The 23,327-nt window shown below is 39.0% G+C and overlaps 1 protein-coding gene across 1 annotated transcript; it reads right to left on the bottom strand.

The window, feature by feature from the left end:
* Nucleotides 1-4,202: 4,202 nt before the first annotated feature.
* MS4A1 (membrane spanning 4-domains A1) lies at nt 4,203-18,879 on the bottom strand. Its single transcript, XM_059709227.1, has 7 exons — nt 18,697-18,879; nt 11,854-12,028; nt 11,303-11,422; nt 9,792-9,848; nt 8,023-8,259; nt 6,950-7,051; nt 4,203-6,030 (listed from the first exon to the last, which is right to left on the bottom strand). Exons 2-7 carry the CDS (start codon nt 12,010-12,012, stop codon nt 5,809-5,811), a joined length of 897 nt encoding a protein of 298 aa, XP_059565210.1. The 5' UTR covers nt 12,013-12,028; nt 18,697-18,879; the 3' UTR covers nt 4,203-5,808.
* Nucleotides 18,880-23,327: the final 4,448 nt, after the last annotated feature.

Here is a 23,327-nt window from a genome sequence, read left to right on the forward strand (position 1 = left end):
CCTGGGAGTTCTCATTCATTCTTATAACTATCAATTTTAGGTCAATACTTCATGCAATTATATTTTCAATCCTGTTCTCTAATCTGATTTTCAAACTGTCATTTCCAGATATCTGTAATACACATCATAATGAATCTTAAATCCAGTGTAAAAATATCTGAGCTCATGATCCAGTTCCCATGCTTCTCCTTTCCCAGCTTCCTCTCCTGCCCCACTCCCCATTATCCAAACTCAAAACTGAGAGATATCTTTGATTTCTTTCTTTTTCCTTCTTTAAATATTATAAAGCCCTTCACATCCATTAAGCCCAAAATATCTCTAAAATATGACCCTCTTCTTTCTAGTCTTTAATTCAGGTCTAGTTTCTTGTTTACTCTTTCTGTCTCACTTATATTCTACTCATTTTTTCAATATGTTTTCTTTTGTTTTGAAATTGAAATGAAGTGGTTTGTGGCTGTTAATTATAAAGGCTTTACTTCCCTACTCAGACACCTCCATTGATTCCCTGATGTTTATGGATTAAAGACCAGATGTGCCCTAGCTGGTTTGGTTCAGTGGATGGAGTGTTGGCCTGTGGACAGAAGGGTCCCAGGTTTGATTCCAGTTAAGGACACATACCTCGGTTACAGGCTTCTCCCAGGCCTGGGCCATGGTCTGGTCAGGGTGTGTGCAGGAGGCAACCAATCGATGTGTTTCTCTCACATTGATATTTCTCTCTGTCTTTCCTTCTCTCTTCCACTCTCTCTGAAAATCAATGCAAAACTATCCTCAGGAGAGGAATACATACATACATACATACATACATACATACATACATACCAGATGCTGTAGGCATTGAAGAACCTGCATAGTGTGGTCCCAGACTTTCTCTACTGACTTAAGTCTGATTACACTCTGATTCATCCAGGTTATTCTGTTGGTGCCCCTGAATATAAGCAGAATGTTTCTGTTTTCATCCTATATAGGTATTGCTGCCCTTACCTGAAATATTCTTTCCTTTTTCTTTTATGCCTATTCTCTAAGGTTCAATTCAAATGCCCCCTATTCCATGAGATTTTCCCATAATACTCCAGCCTTCATTGAGCTCATTCCTATCCTATAATATTATTGAACAACTAGAGTTCCAGTGCACAAATTCATGCACGGGTGGGGTCCAGCTGGCCCTGATTGAGGTGGGGGTGGGGGGAGGGTGATCAGGCCAGTTGGCTGCCACAGTGCATGTCATAGTGACCGGTCATTTCGTTGTTCTGGTTGCTTGGCTTTCATATAGATAGATAGATAGATAGATAGATAGATAGATAGATAGATAGATAGATAGATTATTTGGTGCTAAGAACTAGGGCATTTTACTGTTATTTAATCCTTCCTGGCTATCTTATAACACTGGTTTTCTCTTTTTAAATTATTTTTATTGAAATTTAATTCACATACATTAAAACTTACCCTTTTAAAATCTTTTTAATATATTTACAATGTTATGCAACCATCACCATTATATAATTCCAGAACATTTTCATCACCCCCAAAGGAAAACTGAATTAGTTAGCAGTCACTCTCCACTCTCCTTCCCACCCCACCAGCCTCTGGTAACTGGTAATCTACTTTCTATTTCTATGTATTTGCTTATTATGGTCATTTTATATCAATGGAATCATGTACTATATGGATTTTTGTATCTGGCTCTTATAATTAACATGATGTCTTCAAGTTGTGACATGTAGTAGTTCATCATTCCTTTTGACGGCTGAATAATTGTTCATTATATGTATATACCACACTGATTTATCTACTCATCAGTCAATACACTTTTGGGTTGTTTTACTTTTGGGCCATTATGGAAAATGCTCCTATGAACATTTGTAGAAAAGATTCTGTGTGATCCTATATTTTCAATTTTCTTGAGTATATATACCTACTAGTAAGCTACTGGGTCTTATAGTAACTTATGTTTAGCTTTTTGAGAAACTGACAATTTTTCAAAGTAGCTACAGCATCTTACATTACCACTAGCAGTGTGTGAGATTCCAGTTTCTTCAAATCCTCACCAACAGTCATTACTTTATTTTTTATTATAGCCATCCCGAGTGTGAAGTGGTATCTCATTGTGGTTTTGATATACATTTCCTTAGTGACTTGAGCATTTTTCATGTGCTTATTGACCATTTGTACATTTGGAGAAATATATATTCAAAAATTTTGCCAAGTTTTTTTTAAGTGGCTTATTTGTCTTTTTATTGTTGACCTGTAAACTTTCTTTATACATTCTGAATACTAGACCATTATCAGATACATAATGTTCAAATATTTTCTCCCCTTCAATGGGTTTTATTTTTACTTTCTGTATAGTGCCCTTTGACACACATAGGTTTTTAATTTTGGTAATATTAAATTTATTTTTTTCTTTCTTTGCTTATGATTTTGGTGTCATATCTAAAACATCATTGCCTAATCCAAGACTTCAAACTTTACACCATGTTTTCTTTTAAGGATTCTATAGTTTTAGCTCTTAGATTTAGGCCTCTGACAGACGTTGACAAGGCTTGAAGTGTTAAGCCACATTTTGAATAATGAGAAGAGGAAATACTTTTTTTTCTCAAGGTTTCTGCAGCTCCAAAAGTGATTTGCAAAAAAAATGAAATAAAAATGGAAATACCCTAAGTAACCAATTATAGAAGAATGGTGAATTCTATCTTGATTTAATGGAGGGCTAAATTGCAACTAAAAATTTATACTTGTGAAAATTATATATCAATAAGGAAAATATTTATGAAAATGGTAAGTATAAAAGCAGATTATATTATACAGTGACTATAAGTGGGTAAAATTCTTTTTTTATTGTTTTATTGCTTAAAGTATTACAAAGAGTATTACATATGTCTCCCTTTTTTTCCCGCCCTTGACAAAACCCGGGCCTCCCCTAACCCCCAGTGTCTTATGTCCATTGGTTATGCTTCTATGCATGCATACAAGTCCTTCAGTTGATCTCTTACCTGCCTGCCTCCTGCCCCCCAACCCTCCCCAGCCTTCCCGCTGCAGTTTGACAATCTGTTTGGGGCAGCTCTGCCTCTGTATCTATTATTGTTCATAAGTTTATAATGGTCTTTATTATCCATGAATGAGTGAGATCATGTGGTATTTTTCCTTCATTGACTGGGTTATTTCACTTAGCATAATGCTCTCCAGTTCCATCCATGACGTTGCAAATGGTAAGAGTTCCTTCTTTTTTACAGCAGCATAGTATTCCATTGTGTAGATGTACCACAGTTTTCTAATCCATTCATCTACTGATGGGCACTTAGGCTTTTTCCAGATCTTAGCTATGGTGAATTGTGCTGCTATGAACATATGGGTGCATATATCCTTTCTGATTGGTGTTTCTGGTTTCTTGGGATATATTCCTAGAAGTGGGATCACAGGGTCAAATGGGAGTTCCATTTTTAGTTTTTTGAGGAAACTCCATACTGTCTTCCATAGTGGCTGCACAAGTCTGCATTCATAAGTGGGTAAAATTCTGTATTACTATGAATAAGGGTGATCAATCACCCTGGTTTGCCTTGGATTATCTGGGTTTTAGCACTGAAAGTGCTGCATCCCAGGAAACTTCTCAGTCCTGAACAATCTGGGGTGGTCAGTCACCCTATAATGAAAAAAATTGTCCAAGGGATAATTGGGGAGAAGGTCATAGCAAGGATATTCATCCTTTTTTAACAGTAGACATTATCAGTGTCTCATACTATAAGTGGTTATGTGAGGTGGGTAAAAACTAATTATTTGAGATCATAAAATGAATAAAATAAATTCTTAAGGAAACCACAGATTTAGAAGGGGAACCTCATATGTATTTCAGAAGTGGAGAAAATAAGAAATAAGAGATTGTCTTTTTTTATGGTTTTCTCTCTTTTTTTTCCCATTGAGTCTAGCATTGCCATGCCCTCTTTCCTTTCCTCTAGTTCAATGCAGGAGTGCCTGCCATATAATTCAGTCAAATTCTAAAGTGCTGAGAGTGAGGAACACATTATTAATGACCTGTCCCACGAAAATTTTCTTTGGGAAAGTGTATATGTAAGAATATACCGATATTAATAGTCAATATCCTGATACTTCACAATTCACACCCAGATTAGGGTTGTGTGAATATGAACTTAAGGTTTTAGGAGCCTCACATGGTCTGATATTATAGGAATAAAGAAGACTTGGGGAAATACCATGTTGGAATCATTTATTTCAGATAAGAACACAAATATAGTTTTATTTATTTAAAGCTAATTTTGAGGACTTTACATAGAGAAATATCCTACCTCCTTTTTCTTTCTAATCAGAGGAAGTATCTTCCATTGGTGGCCCCTAACAAAATGGAAATATCACAGGGAGTGGAAATTACATTGTCTATACACCTGCCAGAATCTGACAGCACTCAACATGTAGCAAATGCTCAAATGTAGTTGATAGATGATAGTGGCCTTTTAGGTTAAGATTCTTTCTTCATAGGGTACTAGTTTCTCTGAATATGAACAAGAATCAATAAGTAGGATAGCTGTTGCCTGAGATTAGGCATTGTAACTATTTATGTAATTTTCATGCATGATCTTCTTTCTCACAATGTCTGTAGCACTTGGTCTGTAGCATTGATAACTTAGTATCTACATTATGTAATCTAACAACCAATTATACATCAATGATGTAAGTAGTTTTTAAAAGGTTGTGAATGTCTAAGTCTTTTTATCCCCACATGGTAAAATTTGATTTCTGACTCTTGTGTGTGTCTCTCTCAACACCTGTTTCATGCTGGTCAGAGAGTAGGTGCTTGATAAAACCTTTTGACTTAACTCTAGTAGTTTATGTGGGCATTGGATAGGTAATTTGGTTATTTCAAACATTACAGGATTTGAGTAAGAAGATTTAGCAATGAAAGAGGCTCTCAAAATTATTAGCTGTAAATTACCTTTACTTATTTACAAATTACTTAGCCTCTTTGAAACATTTGTAAAATAGGGATAGGGATTCTTTTTTATCAGGGATGATCAAATGCAATTATTTGATAAAATATTTTGTTGACTAGAAAATATTCTACAAATACAAGTGTTGGTTATTATTTGAGATATGGCTACTCCTGGTATTTTTCTTTCATTCTTTCTTTTCTTGCCTAAAGACTATAAGTAGGTAGACAGTGAAGCCAAGAGCCTAGGGCAGGGGTTAGAGAAAGTTAAGACAGATAGAGACATGGCCATTTGTAAGCTGTGTTGTTTGTACAAAGAAGGGATTGGGTGATGGTCTCTCAGAGTTTCCCTGAAGGGCTGTGGAGGCTCAGTGTGCGTCAGTGTCAGCCCCCTAGAAAGATAGATGGAATAGGCTTCTTATTGCACCTCATTATTATTATTTTTATTTTCCTTAAAACAGTGGTGAAAAAGGACTGCACTCAAAATGTAGATGTGGTAGGAATTAGAGATAGTTTATGGATGGCATGCAGCAGTCATTTATCTTTTTCATCAGGTGCAGAATCTTCCTGTTGAGAAGGGAAGAAATGGGGGGGAAAAAAACAACAAAAAAAAAACACTAAAACGCTACTATGGCTACTACTTATCCAAGGCAAAGGAGAGAGAGAGAGAGAGAGAGAGAGAGAGAGAGAGAGAGAGAGAGAGAGAGAGAGAGAGAGAGAGAGAGAGAACATGTTGTGGTCACTCCATGCAAAGACCAGAGAGATATGTGGAGTGTCTCAAGTCTCAAGAAATGGGGGGAATATGTCTCTTGGAAGCTATGAACACTAATGCTTAGAAAAAGGAAACAGAACCCCCCCCCAAAAAAAATAGTTTAAGGGACACTATCATCTTCTATTGGTGAGGATTCCTGGTCTTGGGGAGGTTCTGGAAAGTTTACTTCTGTTTCTTCTTCTTCTTCTTCTAGGACTGGAATAATTTCAATGTCTTCTTCAATTTTTGGTTGGGCAGATATTTCAGTTAGCTCTACCACATCTTCTTTGATTTCAATTGCCTTTTCTTTTTTTTCTTCAGCTGACAGGAGAAGAACTACATCCTAGAATACAAAATTCAACAAACTTTTCTTGACTTTTATCATTGCCATATTTCTCAATAATCTCTTTGAATATTTATCAAATAACTCCTTGTTTTTATGCTATTTATTTTATTTCCCATGTTCCTCCAAGTGCCAGGATTGGTTTCCTAGATGCTCATATTCTTACCCAATCACTTATTAAGATTCATCCTCAATGCCAACAGTTTTTGCCCTCTTTTCTGGAATGATCACACAATATTTGGGAAAGAACATTGCAATATAATAGAGGAATTTATATTTTCATTTTGATTTGCCTTTATTGGAGATAATTTTGGAAATATAATTTTCGGTCTCTAATCCTAATTTTATCATCTGCAAAATGAAATAATTAGTGCTGATTCCTAAATTCTGTACTAAATCTGACATTCTATGGTTCTGAAGCAGTTAATAATAGATATTTTCTGGTTGTGGAGCTTCTTTGAACCTCTTGTTTTGGAAGAGGGATCAGATGGATGAAAAGGTGGTGGGTGGAAGAAGGGAATACTGAGAAATCAAGTGGAAGAACTATTGTCTTTAATCAACCTTCAACCATCAACCATCTGCACACATGACACATGGAATCAAATTGGATGCTTGAGTCAAGCAGAAGTCAAGGTTAGTAAGAGGGTGCATATATTATAGACCTGTTTCATCTCTCTAACCTTTAGATTTATTTCAAATTTCAATTCCATCATTATTGGTATTTTCTGCTTCCTGGTAATATGCCAAGGCCATTTTTTATGAAGCTCCCAGGCTCAAAGTCTCATTGGATTACATTTTCTATATAAAGGATCCTTTTTCTTTCTTTCATTCTTTCTTTCCTTTTTTTGTGTGTTTTTTTTTTTTTGGTAAGACATTATTTTCTTAGAGGGAGGTTGAGGACAGAATGGCTACTACTTACAGCTTTGGGTCTGGAGCACAGTTTTTTCCATTCACTCTCAACAGTGCCAGCTGTCACAAGTTTTTGGAAGAAGGCAAAGATCAGCATCACTGCAAAAAGGCTCTGTAAAACCATGAAAAGATGAGGATGAAATGTAATAATAAAAAACATAAGAATAGGGTAAGGGCTCAGTAAATAACTGTTGACTAAAATTAGGTGATTAAAAAACAAATTCTTTAGGTGAGTAACGACTATCTGTAAGAACTACCAGTATCTTTATAACCCTAAGCCTTAGCACAACTTCTGACACCAAAAAAATTGTTAATCCATGTTGCTGATAGAAAGTGAGTAATAATTAGTTGAAGAATCAATTCTACATAGGAAAGAATAATTACTGAGTCACAAATTAATTGTATCCAGCTTTATTTAGGTGGTATCACACCAAGGAAACCTCTTCACATTTGAGATATGCACCTTTCCCCCTTTAAACTCTACACTAAAAACTCCTTGAGGCAGCCCTAGCTGGTTTGGCTCAGTGGCTAGTGTTGGCCTGGGAACTGAAGGGTCCCGGGTTCAATTCTGGTCAAGGGCACATGCCCGGGTGGCGGGCTTGATCCCCAGTAGGAGGCATGCAGGAGGCAGCCAATCAATGATTCTCTGTCATCATTGATATTTCTATCTTTCTCTCTGAAATCAATAAAAATATATTTAAAAACAAAACAAAAAACTGCTTAAGGCAAAAGTTATTCATAACAACTTAGGTAGTTCTTCAATGTTCATCTTAATAATAATAATAAATGTAAATACCATTAGCAATATTAATGTTAAAACAAACACATACATAGCACTTTCTGTGTACCAGACACTGTTCTAAATGTTTTGCATATATTGACTCATCCTTCAAAACAGGGGTGTAAGTAAGTACTGTTATCTTCTCCATTTCATGATTAAAACTGAGACAGAATGTGGTTAAAATTCTTGCCCAAAGGCATGAGGCAATAAGCACCAGATGCAGACAGTCTGGATCTAGAGTTGATGCTCATAATAAAAATGCCACACTTCCTCTCTGAAAAGGAATCATGTTTCACACTTACCAAGAACACTGTTCGAATTCTGTAACAATATGGTACATATAAAGGGTTTTTCTCAGCGGGGTTAGCTGTCTCACAGTTGTGTATGTTAATAGATAGCACAGAAGCCTTAATAAAGTTCAGACTCTCCACTTTAAAAAAGTTGGAAATTGTAATATTAAATATGTCCATGATCAAAAGAATTATCCCAGAAATGGCAGCAAAGAGGCTCAATGAGTTCATTATCATTTTCCCTTTGACCTGAAATGAAGACATAAAGAGTCATTAATTGGGTTTGATTTCCATTTGGAGAATTTAAGCTAGGAAGGTATTCCAGATCTCATTCCTCTGACTCACAGAGGTACTACTAAATCATCCTATACCACACTTCCCTCAGTTGTTTTTAGTTTTCTGTTACTGTAAAATAAAAACCTTCATCTCTCAATTTTGTTCCTTTCTCCATATTTCCCATCTCATTTTATGCCATCACCATCCAATCAGTTTTTTCCAGAAATAATTGTAGGAATAATCCTTCATTCTTATAAATTTTCCCCTTGCACTTCCTTTCACTACCATTGTTACCATCCTAGTAGGTATTTAAAAAATATTTATTGGGTAAATGAAAACAAATAGTATTCAGAGCATATCTGTCTGTGTAAGAAGGTATAAGGGAGAGAAAAAAGAAGGTTCTTCCACCTAATAAAGTGGGTATATGTAGGGAAAGAGCAGATAGAACCCTCTGAGTCTGGACCATCAAGTGAAAAGCAAGAACAGCAAGATTAATAACACCACTTTCTCCCTACTGACATCAATTGCAGTCAGCCATCTTTAGGGCTGATGTCTCCGGTAGCACAGGCAAGAAAGAGGATGTCAGTGGGAGTGTTCTAACTTGCAAGGATGATAAAAGGTCAAAACAGGAAAATATATGTGACCAGTACCATAAAGATATGAAATTATTGATGATTACTTTACGACACACATATTTCATCCATGACTATATGATCTACAGATGGCAAGTCAGTAGGACTGGCTGTATTTGGAGAATAAAACAACGTGACCTTCATAAACAGTTTCTCCCCCCCCCCACCCCCCACCCCCCCACACACACACACAAACTGAGTTTGTCAGACCACCTCTAGAGTAGAGCATTTCAATTCACTCAATCCCTCACTGACTTTGGAAGTGACTCAAGTCAGCAATAGCTTAATAGGTGTAAAAAAAAATTGGGGGAGAAAACCTTCTGGTGAGCTCGTGACCCATACAATATGGGAGCTCTTCCGGGGTGAAAGTGCCTCCGGAGCACTTTCCTTTATACTACTCCATTTCATCCTAATGACAATGTCATGTGGTAGCAAGTACTGTTATCTTCATTTTACAGGTGAAAACTCAGAGGTACATGGAGATAAACTGAGCTCAAAATTGCAGCTCAACATCAACTAGGACTTGAGTCAATCATAGCATTGATTAGATAGCTGTCCTAAATGACAGCCTGAGAGAAATGACATAACTTTTAAGGAGATTTGTTAGTCTCACACAGCATTTATCAGTCATAAAATCATGAGCATGCTCTTCATCTGCCTTTAAATTGTTTCCGTGGATGCATTTCAGGTAGATCTCATTTTCAAGTTTTTCTTAAATAAAATCACAATCGTATTGTAGAGGATCTTTTGCTTTTAAGGGTTGAGAGAACTCAATGCTATTGTGATTCCAAAGGTCTTTAAGGGTCCTTGTTTTCAACTGAGAAATCAAATAATCCTCTGATGGGTGGGAGAGAAGAACATATGATTACTTGCCAAACTTTTCCTGGAGTTTGTCTTGGCTGCTGCCAGGAGTGATCCAGAAATGATGTACTATGAAAAGAGAAGTGTTAGGTGGGGAAGGGTGTAGAGATGGGAGAATTGGCAGAGGGGGAGAGAAGCAGAGAGAGTGATTACTTCTTAACAGTGAGAACTGGGTTGTAAAAAAGCTATCCACACTTTCAACCACTTTCACTAATTTACTTAGCCATTTTTATTGGATTCATTTATTTTTCAGTTGGTCATATTTCCTCTTTATTCAAGTTCAACTACATTCAATCCATGCCTCTTATTCAACCAACTGAGGAGCTGTGACTAGGAATATAATAAAACCAAAGATGCCTTGGCCAACATGGCTCAGTGGTTTGAGTGTAGACCTGCTCACCAGAGGGTCTCAGGTTTGATCCCAGGTCAAGGGCATGTATCTGGGTTTCAGGTCTATTCTCTGCCCCCTGGTCCCGGTGTGTGTGTGGGTGGCAACCAATCATGGTGTCTGTCACATTGATGTTTCTCTCTCTCTTGCCTCCACCCCCTCCCTTCCACTGTCTCTAAAAATCAATGGAAAAAAATATCTTCACTCCTCCTGTGAGGGTTAAAAAATAATAATAATTAAAAAAACACAAAGAGGCAGAATTTGCATTTCCATATCAATTAGTAGTCAGACTGTGAATTTGAAAGTTTTGCTTTTCTTTTAAAAATTTTTTGTATAATTGCTCTTAGTAGTTCCCAATAATTTACATGACTAATGTTAATGAAGAGTGAATCAATATAGGAAATATTTGGCCTGAATGTCATAGGCACCCCATTAAAATGTTGGCTGCTACAGGAAGTGATGATAATTATTTCTCATTTTCCTTTTCTACTGTCCAAGCTGTAAAAATAGAGAAAATTCTTAATCTATCTCCCCTTGTTCAGAAAATCTTGGGCTCATCTTTATCATAGCAACTATTAAAATGTAATGGCAATATAAACACCACTGCCCCATACCACATCCAGACAGGCTTACAAGCTTGAAAAACATGTACATGAAACAGCCATAAGGAATGCTGCTCTCCTGATAAGCTACGGGAGGTTCATTTGGGATGGGACTAATTTCACCACATGCAATAGTAACTAAACAGAATTGTAAGGAAGAAGGACCAGTTGGAAGTGGGATGGTCGTACCCCCTTTTGCTTTCCGAAACACCATGTTATATAGTCCAAATGTTTAGTGCTCCTTTGCCTGCCCAACTTGACTTTGGATAAGTCATGCTTTGAACACCCTTCCTTCCCTTTGCAGATTCATGTAGGATATCTTTCTCTGACTTCACATGAAGCATGATGACTAACTCTCAACCATGGCATTCATACTCAATTTAGTCAAGTTTCTTTCCACAAATTACTTTAATCAGACAAGCTATCTCCTACTCAACTTTCCTCAGCACAGAAATAATCTGGTATATTCCTGTGGAGTCTTTTTTAAATTTTTGTCTGCATCACTCCCCAAATAGTTGTGAATTTTTACTCACCATTATGCCTCCCCAGAGAGGGTACCACACAGTTACACAGATAGGTACATAGACCTCCAGGTGGATTATCAGGAGACCACCAAGAGCAATGTGGAAGAGCCCATTCATAATCTGGACAGCCTGTGGAGAAAATAGGGGCCCTGGTGAGTGAATTTAAATCATCTTCAAGTCAGAAAGCAAAGGTAAAGCTGGAAGCCCTGTCTTGGGCCTGTGTAAAATGCCTAAAAGAAGTGGTGAAGATGCCAAGACCTATGTCTTGTTTGGATTCATTTTCTTCACCGCCTGGGTGAAGAAAATGGGTCATTTCCAAGGTAGGTATGCCTAGGATGTTGGTGATGAACTGGGTTATCATATGTAAGTCTCAAAATCAAAAGATTACTGTGATAACTTCTCCATACATCTTTGATTTGACCCACCATTTCAGACATAAAGAACACTTCAGGTTGGATCAGATACCTTCAAATTGGATTGAATCCTGTACCTGTTCTACAGCATCTACTTCTATAAGCCAGAGAATCCCTAGGATATGGAATGGAGGGTAACTGACTCACCCCCAAAGCCTTGGATTCCCTCATGAAGAAGCTTTGTGTGGGGCCAACCACAGGAGATACCTTCCTGGGAATTATTTTTTTAACCGGTTGCATGGCAATAGGGCCTTTCGTAGGATCTGCTGGGAAAGCTCCACTCATTGAATTTCTGGGTGTCGTCATTTCACCCTCAAAAATCCTAAAAATAAAACAAATAATAAAATGAGAAGAGAGAGAACAGGATTTCAGTAGTCTTTTATCTTGTGTCATTTGATCTGAATACTTTTTTTTCAGTATTTTTTCCCATGGGTATCTTTGAGGGTAAACATGGCCTCTTCCTTGTGACTTTGGATCTGAGGCAAGTCCTACTGGATTGGGAGGGGGCATCTCAGGCAAGGACATATGGGCCCAGGGTTTGCTGCCAGTATTCTTGACAGCTATATTTGGGGCATAATTTATCTTGTAAACACCATGCTCATATATCTGCATGTTCTGTTTGTCTCTCAACCCTGGATGCTTTTCTTATGCTTTAATATTGGAAAATGCATTTTGTATGGACTTGCCCTTATTCCTATGCTTATTTGCTTTTGTCCATTGTGATGGACCAGAGGCATCATGACAGAATATGATGATGTCTGTCCTTGGAGTCAGGAAGGGCTGATTCTAGTCTGCCCTCTACTACTAACTCTGTGACCTTGAGTTAATCACTTCAAGGAGGCTCTCTAAGGTTGTATGTAAGACCAGGGCCTCCTGATTCAGATTGCCTAGGTTTAAATCATGAGTCTTCTTTTTGCTGTGAACCTTGGGAAAATTTTTAAAAAGTCTCTGGGCCCAAGTTGAACTATTGTTATGGAAGATAATAATAATTCTTTTCTCATAGGGTTGCTATAAGGTTTAAATGAGCTGATGGTCTGTGGATGGTTGGTATCTTTTTACTCAGATGGAGCTCAAATGTCAGATTCTCAGAGAAGCCTTCCCTGAACCCTCAATCCATGATTCAACCTTCTAGTTACTCTCTCCCACAACACCCCATTATATTTAATTGCTTGTTTGTAAATTCCATCAAAGCAGAGACCTTGTTCTCTCTAATCCAGTATTTTAGTAGTTTCCTAGTAAGTATGATTGAAGAAATAAATGTATGCAAGATATTTATGTCTGAATGATTATTAGCTGTTTTTGTTGCTGTTGTTGTTTTTAGCATTATTACCTTTTGAGCATTACTTTCTCTTGTTTCTCTCTGAAAAATGAGCACAATACCCCTTTCACAGACATTTGTGAGAAGTTAACACGTGAAAGTGCCTAGTACATAGTGAGAAAGTAGTAAATACTAGTTGTTCTTAGAATTCATAATTTATTCATTTCTGAAGTTAGACAGTGCCTATTATCAAGGTCCTTCCCAGTGCTAATATTTCAAGACCGCTCAGCCCTCTTTACCTTGGGCTTTCTTCTGGTATTCATTTGTTTATGTCAATTTCTTACATGAATTCTATTTGGTCTCTCCTGGGCTCTGGAAATCTCTCTTTTGGGACACATCTTTGTTCTTGTCTTTATTGACTGCAAGTTGTGTAAGGAGACTTGGAGGCCAAGACTGTCTGTCCACCTTGCTTATCTTACTGAAGTCACACAGAGCCGGGCAACTACAGGTGTGCCATGAGACAGGTAATTGGATGTCTTCTGGGCCCCACCTTTGTACCTGCTTTATAGTGACAAAGAGATTTTTCACATCTGGCATCTCATGTGAGCCTCACAGAGTAGATTAGGGATAAGTCATTATCCCTACTTTGTACAGAAGGTAACAAGGGCATAGAAAAGTTAGGTAACTGTTCAAAGTTTCATGACTAGTAGAGATTTAAAATGTGGACTTGGACCTCTACAATGAGGTACCTATGGTATCAGACTGCTTTATACCCTGTAGGGAATAGGAATTCAGTCTATTTACTAATGAACCTCTTTCTTCTCCTTCAAATTGGGTGATTACAAATCAATTGAGGAAAGAATATCTGTCTGAGCTGAAGGGAAGAGAGGAGGATTTGACTGAATGCTTTGCACTTGATTTTGCTCAAATTCTAGATTATCATATGTCATGTGGTCTTGGGGATCTGCTTTGTACCAACCAAAAGGAATATATCAGTGTAGCCCACTACAGAGTTTACAAACTGGTCACCAGACAGGATTTTTAAAGCTACTCATGGGGAACCTCAGAAACCATTCTGTTCATTTGACAAATGAGGAAATGGCGGCCCAGGGATGGGACATGCCTTGTTAAAGACTTTGCTCCCAGTGATCAAGCCAAACCAGAAGGCAGTCACCATGGCCCTGAGACGGGTGCTCTTTCTGCCACACAGCAAGCTATACCACATACAGTTATTCACTGAGCACCTACTATGAGCCAGGACTAGTGTATATGCATCTAGTTCCAACTCTCCCAACACCTTCTTTACTAAGTAGGTGTTTTGTCTTATTGCAAACATAGAAAATGGAGGTTCAGAGAGGTTAATTTTCCCATGCCAAGTGTGGAATGAGCTGGGAGTCACCACTCCTCTCCAGAGGGCTCATTTTAGTGAGGATGACTTAAAATAAAGAGCAAAAGTCATCAATTATCTAGATGATTGGACTTCTGTTGTTTTTAATTTCTCCATATTTTTTCAATGGCCTAAGGTTGTATCTGTATTATTGATGAGATAAGCCATTTATGTAAGCAAGTTCTACTTAGGCTATGTCTGCAGTGGCTAATGGAAGTAATGACCATTAGGGAAAACTATATTTTCTCTATTAAAATAATGTCTTGCTATGGAAATTTCTACAAAGCTTTCAAAAATATTAAGATTAAAATGGTAGTAGATAAACAAAAGCATACCTGTTTCTATATGCTACTTCATTTCTTATGCAAATATGCTCTCATGTATATATACTTATGTGTGTGATTATATTATGTTATGTTATGTTATGTTATGTTATGTTATGTTATATTTGTTATTATATTATACTAGAGGCCCAGTGCACAAAATTCATGCATGGGGGTGGGGGGGTCCCTCAGCCCAACCTGCACCCTCTCCAATCTGGTACCCCTCAGGGGATGTCCAACTGCCGGTTTAGGCCCAATCTCACATCCCTCTCACAATCCAGGACCGCTGGCTCCTAACCTCACGCCTGCCTGCCTGCCTGATCACCCCTAACCACTCTGCCTGCCTGTCTGCCTGATTGCCCCTAACTTCTCCCCTGCTGGCCTGATTGCCCCTAACTGCTCCCCTGCTGGTCTGATCTCCCCTAACTGTTCCCCTGCCTGATTGCCCCTAACCACCTCTGCCTGCCTGCCTGATTGCCCCTAATCGCCTGTGCCTGCCTGCCTGATCACCCCTAACTGATCCCCTGCCTGCCTGATTGTCCCTAACTGCCTCTGCCTCGGCCCCCGCCAACATGGCTTTGTCCAGAAGGAAGTCTGGAAGATGTCTGGTCTATCCTGTCTAATTAGCATATTATCCTTTTATTAGTATAGATTATATTATATTATCCTAGAGGCTTGTAGCACAGATTTGTGCACTGGTGGGGTCCCTCGGCCCTGCCTGTGCCCTCTTGCAGTACAGGACCCCTCTGGGGATGTCGAAGAGCCGGTTTCAGCCTGATCCCCACAGGCCAGGCCAAGGGACCCCACTGGTGTGCGAATCCATGCACCAGGCCTCTAGTATGCATATAAGATCTTTGGTTAATCTCTTCCTGCCCTACTCCCTCCCCTCTTCCCTCTAAGATTCATCAGTCTGATCCATGTTTTCATGCTTGTGCATTGAGTGTCTGCCCCCTGGTGGTCAGTGCATGTCATAAGTACTGGTCAAATGGTTGAATGGTCACTTAGGCTTTATATATATAGATAGATAGATTATATTATTCCAGGGCATTATAGGATGACTGGATAATGAAAGCTTCATTCTATGGGAATATATAAAAGTAGACCACATACTCCTAAGGATATTGTAGATTCCTGAAGCTTTACCCTATTCAAAAAAAATTGTTCATAATTACTTACATGGTGCCCTACATGGTATGCCCAAAGACTAATTGGTACATTAATAATTCATAACCAATGTGGGTTACTGACCACATTGGTCAAAATATGGTAATAATAGTATATTATTTTCACTAAACTATATCAAAATAAGGACTCGGTTTACCAGACACTGCCCCATTTTATGGCAAATCTCTGTTTCTCTCCACCCACTGAAGGAGAGCTCACAGCTTTCATGGGTTTTGGTTTGAGTTATGACTTTTAGGTCCAATAACTGCACCATTTACTGAGAAGTTCAAAGCTTTTGTTACCTCAACTTCCCCCTTCATTACCTCAACTTCCTCCTTTGCCGCTCAAAATACTTCTGCCTTTTTATCCTTTCTGGCCTCCTGTGTACTTATCTCTTAGGAAGAATGTTCTTGCTTCCTTTCCCTCTGCCTGTGCATCTCAGCCTATCCCCATCCACCAAGATTTTAGTCCTTCAAGGAGCGGTTGTTGCATCATCAGTCTCACTGTTCCCAATACCCACGTAGCTGGAGCTAGTCCCAGCTCTGTCGCTTGCTACTTTTTTATCTCTTTATTCAAAGTATTGTTTTGAGAACATGAGATACCTTGCAATTTATAAAATATGTAATATTTAAAGAAAATTGTAGGCACCAGACCTTTTTTTAAATAGTAAAATGTGCCCTGGTGTCCCCCCATCCCAAAGCCCTTTCTTTAATATAGCAGTGTCCCTCAACACTGCCCAGTGTCCCTGTCCTTTACCCAAAGTTTCTTAAAAGCTTATGGTTCCACTCTCTTCCTCCACTTCCTCTCTGCCCCCTCACTCATCAATCCTTCACAGCCAGTTGTAGGGGAGTCACTCAACTGGAACTGTTCTCTGCAGGGACCATGCTGCAGAGTCCCCAGCCTTTCCTCAGGCATCATCCCTCAGATTGCTTTATTTCTGTTTCCCCTGTCACCCAGGCATAAAAAGTTGGAGCCATCTGTCACTGGGCTCCTTTGTCTCCCATGTTCACTCAACGGCCAGGTCATGCTGTATGGGCCTCTGTATTATACCTTATCTTGCAGGTGAACCTTTTTCTACTTCCACTATCACCTCATGCATTCAATTCTCATTTCCTCTCTTGGTTTGAGCACAAAAATCTTGCTTTTCTGCCTTCAGTCTTTCTCTTTTCTAATCCACCCTCTCTCCTTTTTTTTTTTTTCTTTGTTGTTGTTTTTCTTAGTCCTCACCCGAAGATATTTTTCCATTGATTTTTAGGAAGAGTGAAAATTGAGGGAAAGACAGAGAGAAACATTGATGTGAGAGAAACACATCGGCATGAGCCCGACCAATGCCCAGGCCTGGGAGGAGCCTGCAACCAAGGTACATGCCCTTGACCAGGATCACACCTGGGACCCTTTGGTCCACAAGCTGATGCTATATCCACTGAGCCAAACTGGCTAGGGCTACCCTCCCTCCTTCCGTGATGGATTTGAAGCAGGATTTGGTGTCCACCACCCTGCTCCAGAAATGTTATCCTGTGATCCAATGCCCTAAATTACTACTTAGGTCATACCCTTCCTGAGCTTGAACTCTCTCTCCAAACCGTCATTGCCTGTGAAGGAGCCCTTCACAGTTCAGCTCTACCCAACTTCTTAAGCTCCATCCCATTGTTTCCCGCTGTTTCCCACAGGAGCCAGAGCCACTGGTCTGGACAAGCCTCTTGCTTTCTCCTCTCAGTCCTCTCCTCTGTGAAACGCTCCTCCTGCCCCTGCATTTTCAGCCAAATTCCCCACGAGACACACACATGACCCGAGGTTGTTCCTGCCCTTCTCACTGATGGCATCGACTTCTCTTTCAAAGTCACAGCTCTTTGCATTTCTTACTATTTTCTTTATATACCATATTGTAGCTTCTCCAATGGGATGTAAATCCTGCAAGGACATTTCCTACTAGTATTACACAGAGAACTCATTTTCTCCATACTATGAGGTCAGTAAACGTTAGAAAGAACATTAAACTGAACTGCCTCTTCAGAGCAGGTTTACAAAATCACAGGGCATCGGACAAAAAGGCAATCTGATCAGTGAGATCAAATTATCTTACGGGAAACAGAAAAAGGAGTCACATTATATACTGGTTTTAGAAAATAGTTATGACATGGTTAAATTTTATTTTTGTCCTCTTTCATTAGAGCTTCCTCTCATCTCCAGTGCCCACTTTTACTCTAAGCGTCTGTGTTGGATTTGAGGTTCATTTTGCTGTCCACCAACCCCCTTCAGAAATGTTAGCCTGTGAGGCTTAGTAACATCTAAGGATATTTCCATTTCATGGGCTATCTTTTGAAGGGGAAAAAATTAAAGTAGTGGGAATAGAGTTATTTTCATTATAGCCACAACTAGTTACTTTCTTGTTTCGTACTACATAACTGGTTCTAAGATCTTCAAGATTTTAGGTCATTTAATCTTTATAATGCAATTGGTGTTACTATTGCCACAATTTTATAGAAGAGGGAACTGAGAACACAGAGGCTTAGTAACTTGTCCTGAGGTTATGTGGCTTGTAAGTGGTAGAGTGCAGGTCTGAGCCCAGCAGGTTGGCAATTGTGTTTTAATTTACATGCTGTAATCTGACTCAGAGTTGATCTGCCAGAATTGAGAAAGAGGGAGGCAGAAAGAGAGAGAGACAAAAAGGGAAATATTAAGAGTGGGTGGGCAGCAAGCTTTGATATGACTCCTCCTCAAATCATGACACTATCAGAAAGCCTGACCAGGAAAGTGCTAGAATTAAAGCAAAAATCTCCACTCTCCAAAACTATCCTATACCTCCCCCATCAATTACTCCCTTTTAGTAATTGAAACATAGAAAATTGATTCCTTACCTGAGTCTCCAAGACCTTAGGGCTCAAGGGCTGATTTGATGTTTGCTGCTGAGTTCACTTGACTGCTACTTTCTCAAGTGCACAGGGGTGAGTGAGTTAGGCCAGATCTAGGATCGCTGATAGATACCAGGTGACAGGAAATCAGTGACTTCTGCTACCGTGGACATCACCCCAATTACTTCAGTTTAATATACACTTATTAGAGCTGAAGGACATAGAAAAAAAGTTTCTGCCTTACAGGAGGTTTCACTTCTTGAAAAGGACCCCAGGGGACTGCCTGACGTACTTTGCACAACCTTAATTAGAAGAACTTTGCAGCCCCCACCCTGTAAGCAGGTGTGGATATTGGGTCCCCAAGGGCAAGAAGGGCTCTAGAAATTTTGCAAAGATGGGCTGTGAACACTTTTAACTTTTTACTTCACTTTTAGGAGTGGGTAGGTAGGAAGGAGGCATCCATGCAGAGAGAATTGAGAATCATTAAGCCCTTACACTTGAGAGATTCTGTGTATCTGTCTCCAAATATTGTCTCATTGGCCCACACTTAGGGTTCTAGTGGGACCACATGTGTCTTGTGTCGGATTTAGTAGAAATGGCCTAAAAATATACTCTGGTGCTGTAGACCACATCCCCAAAAGCTTGAGACAAGAGTTTCATGTTTGGGGATATAAATTGAAATAGTACTTCTACCTGCCAACCTACCTTTTCCTCCACCCACCTTTTCCTCCATCTGTTTAGTTCCCTTGTGTCCCCTCTCTTTTAATTCTGGGCTGGAGCTAGAGCTATCAAGCCCAGTGCCAGATCAAATGAGGGAATGGAGGAAGCTGGTAGCCAGGAGAGTTCAACCATTTAAGAGATGAACCAAAGAAAGTTTTGCCCCCAAATACTGAACCCCCTACCCCCACTATATACAGCTTCTACAGTAGTCTCCCCTTGTTTGTGGTTTCACTTTCATGGGTTTTAGTTACCCACAGTCAATTTTGGTCTGAAAATATTAAATGAAAAATTCCAGAAATAAACAATTCATATTTATAAATTGTGTGTCATTCTGAGTAGTGTCCTGCTCTGGCCTTATGCTGTCCTGCTCTGGCCCACCCCAGACATGAATCATCTCTTTGTCCAGTATCTCCACACTGTATATGCTTCTTCCCACTGGTCACTAAGTAGCTGTCTAGGTTAGCAGATCAGCTGTGGTGGTATCTCAGTGCTTGTGTTCAACTAACTCTTATTTTACTTAATAATGGCTCCAAATCGCAAGAGTAGTGATCCTGGCAACTTGGATATAACAAAGAGAGGCTGTGACGTGTTATGTATGTGTAGGAAAAAATATAATACATACAGGGTTCAGTACTGTCTGTGGTTTTAGGCATCCACTGGGGGTCTTAAAATAGATTGCTTATGGACAATGAGGACTACCGTATTTCACCTGTTGGATTTTTCATTATTTTTAAAATGTCCTTCCCCATTGCTTTATTTCATTAGAGACCCAGGGTTGTAGTTAGGTAATTGTTTGCCTATTCTAAAGGGCTGAAATATGGTAGCTCTATTGCTGAATCTAAGGTTAATTCATATTTAATCTCTTCTTTTCTCTCCTCTCCTCTTTTTCTTCCTTTGCCTCTCTTTTCTTTAGGGTGGTTTGGAATCAAAGGGCAAAAACCAGTGATTAATAGTGGGTCTGGAGAGGCTATTTTTGATGCAACATGTAAGAAAATGCCACCTCATTTGTTTCATTTTGCTCTTATTTCCCTTGCCTTTGGGATTAATCTTATTAACCAATCTCACTCCAATAAATTTATTTTTTAAAAAATTAAAAATGCTATCTCCCCATCCAGTAGTAGTTCATCAGTGGAATAGGCTACCACTTGAATGGAGAACTTACTGTCATCAAGTATACACTGGTAAGCCTTGCAGTCACCTCTCATAAAAGCCATAGGGAGGAGAGGAGTGGAAGCATAAGCTTTGTCACCCATCCATTCTATATTCTGGTTATGGATCTATGGGTATCTCCTTAAGTGCTTGAGTGATTGGTGACAGGGACAGTAATTTCATAGGGTCTGAGTTGTGGATGACTATGAGGCCAGAGGTTTGGGTCCAGGATGTTGAGTGGCTATAGAGACGTGCCTTCATTTCAGTGAGCTTGGGAGCAGGGTCAGTTTTGGCAAATATCTGGCATCAGTGAGGCTCAAATTGGGGTTGCACACCTGATTCTTCATATCCTTGTCTCTGTGTAGGCCCTGCTTTTCCCAACTCTTCCTTGGAGTGTTTGCTACTCTGTTTTTTGGTGTGTGTTTTCCAAACTTAGGTGGCTACAAGTGTGATTGCTCCTAAATAAACTTGAATTTAAACTTATATAAACTTTCACTTAGCCTTTGCAGGTTTGGCTAGATTGACCTGTAGGTGCTTGAGTGTGTTGAAATCCCACTGCAGTTTGTGTTTGTCAGTAGCACTTTATTTGTCCCAGTTTTTTTCTCTGTTATGTTTGAGGATGTTTTATGAGATCAATTATACATTTAAAAATTTTTTCTCTGAAGTAAACCTCTTGTCATTACGTATTGGCCTCCTTACTTCCATATAATGATCTTTCTTGAACTCTGCACAGACTTTTATCAATTCCACTTTTATTTTGTCAGCATTTGCCTGATAGGAATTTTCCTTCCTTTTATTTTCCCTACCTCCTAATACCCCTATTTATTTTTATCCTGGAAACATTTGCCTCTCTTATGAAAAGTACATTTCGCAATGTAGTTTCTACATTTCTCAATGCCATTACGATGTACCGTCATCATTATTTGTAGGCTTTGACTTGTGTGTCCCTTGCAAGCAGTAATTTCATAAGGTCTGATTGCCTTGTTCTCTGCAGTGCTGTGAACGATGACAGTTCTGCTTGGGTACTGCCTCTCATGTCAGTGATCAGCAGCCATCTCCACTCTCAGGAAGCTACCTGGTGCTGGAGGGTTTGGTTTCAGAGAATTGGTTAGAGAGATTCAGGGTCCCTCAGAGGTGAAATCAAAGACCTTATTATGAATACTTTTTTAAATTAAATTTTTGGGGATAACATTGGCTAAGATTACATGGGTTTCAAGTGTACAATTCTATGGTACATCATCTGTATATTGCTTTGGGTGCCCACCGCTCAAAGTCAGATCTTCTTCCATCACCATGTATTTGTCGCCCTTTACCCTTTACTCCACGCCAACCCTACCAAGTTGCAAACAGAACTTGGTTACAAGTTGGAAAGTCCCAATGTTATACTTATAAATAATTAAAACTCAGGAAAATGTAAATTTGAGTACTTAAGAGCTTTGTAGTTTAAGAGGTCCTCTTTCTGTTTTGGGGGACTACTTTACATTTTTGACAGTTAGGAAAGTTACATCAGCTGAATACCTATTTATATGCCAAGCATTGTTGATATAACACTATAATTTGATTCTGTTTTATAATCAGTGGAAATGAATGTTCAGGAAGTGGGGGAAACTGACCCATAGTCATAGAGTAAGTGATAAAATGTGATTTTGGAAAGCAAGAAAACCTCAATTATAAATTTAAAAGAAAACGTACCATTTCCTAAGTTATTTTTAAATCCCAGGCACTGATAAAACCAGTTTACATGGTTCACTTAAGGCTCATGGAAACCCCCCAAGGAGGTATTATTACATCTTAATCTAGAAATTTAAAGCTCATGCAGGTTAATTTGTTCAAGTCAATTAGCTGTAAATTGCAAAACTGACATTTAAAACTAGGTCTGACTTAAAAGCCCTGACCATGAGGTGAAAGCTTTTCACCCTTAAATATATCTCAAACCTCACACATTTGAACCTCACTCAGCCACCACCAAATATTTTTTCATCAGAACCTCACTCCACTGTAAATAAATATTTTAAAAACATATTTTTCATCAGAACTTCATTTCCCATCCCCTGCCTTTATATATGCACCTATAGGCTGATCTCCTTCCATCTCACAGCAGAAATGAAAGTCAGATAGCTTATTTCTTTGAATATGCCAAGTACTTTTATGCTAATAGAAGCATAGGACAATGGGATTTGGAGTTGGAGATCTTGCTTCAAATCCTGGTTCTAATTCCCCTTTGTGGTCTCAGAAAAGTTAAACATGTTGAGTTTCAGTTTTCATGACTGTGACATAGGTCAGTCATACCTCTCAGGGGGCTGTCATGACAATTAAATGAGATGGCAGAAGAGCTCTAATACTGAGCAGGTAGTCTGTCAATGGATACAATATAAGGCAGCTGTCCTTAAAGTGTGGTCTGGGGAACTTCTGAAGTCCTTGAGGCACTTTTAGATGGGTTGGGGGGGGGGGTGGTCTGTGAACTCAAAACAATTTTCATAATAATACTAAGACCTATTTATCCCTTTCCATGAGTTTGCAGTGGTATTCTCCACAGCCCACAGAAGATGAGATGTCACAATGGGTTGAATTCAAAACAAGAGAATCTGTTTGTCTCCCATTAAGATGGAAAGAAATGGTGATTCCTAACATTTGCATTGGAGTCGCCTGGAGATCTTTGAAAAATATTGGTGCCCAGCTCTCATCATATTCTGATTTCACTGGTATATGGTAGTATGTGGTGCATTGGGTTTATAAAAGTTCTTCAGGTGATGTGAATAGACAGTAAA

Source organism: Myotis daubentonii, chromosome 9 (assembly GCF_963259705.1).
Source record: "Myotis daubentonii chromosome 9, mMyoDau2.1, whole genome shotgun sequence".
Taxonomy (NCBI): Eukaryota; Metazoa; Chordata; class Mammalia; order Chiroptera; family Vespertilionidae; genus Myotis; species Myotis daubentonii.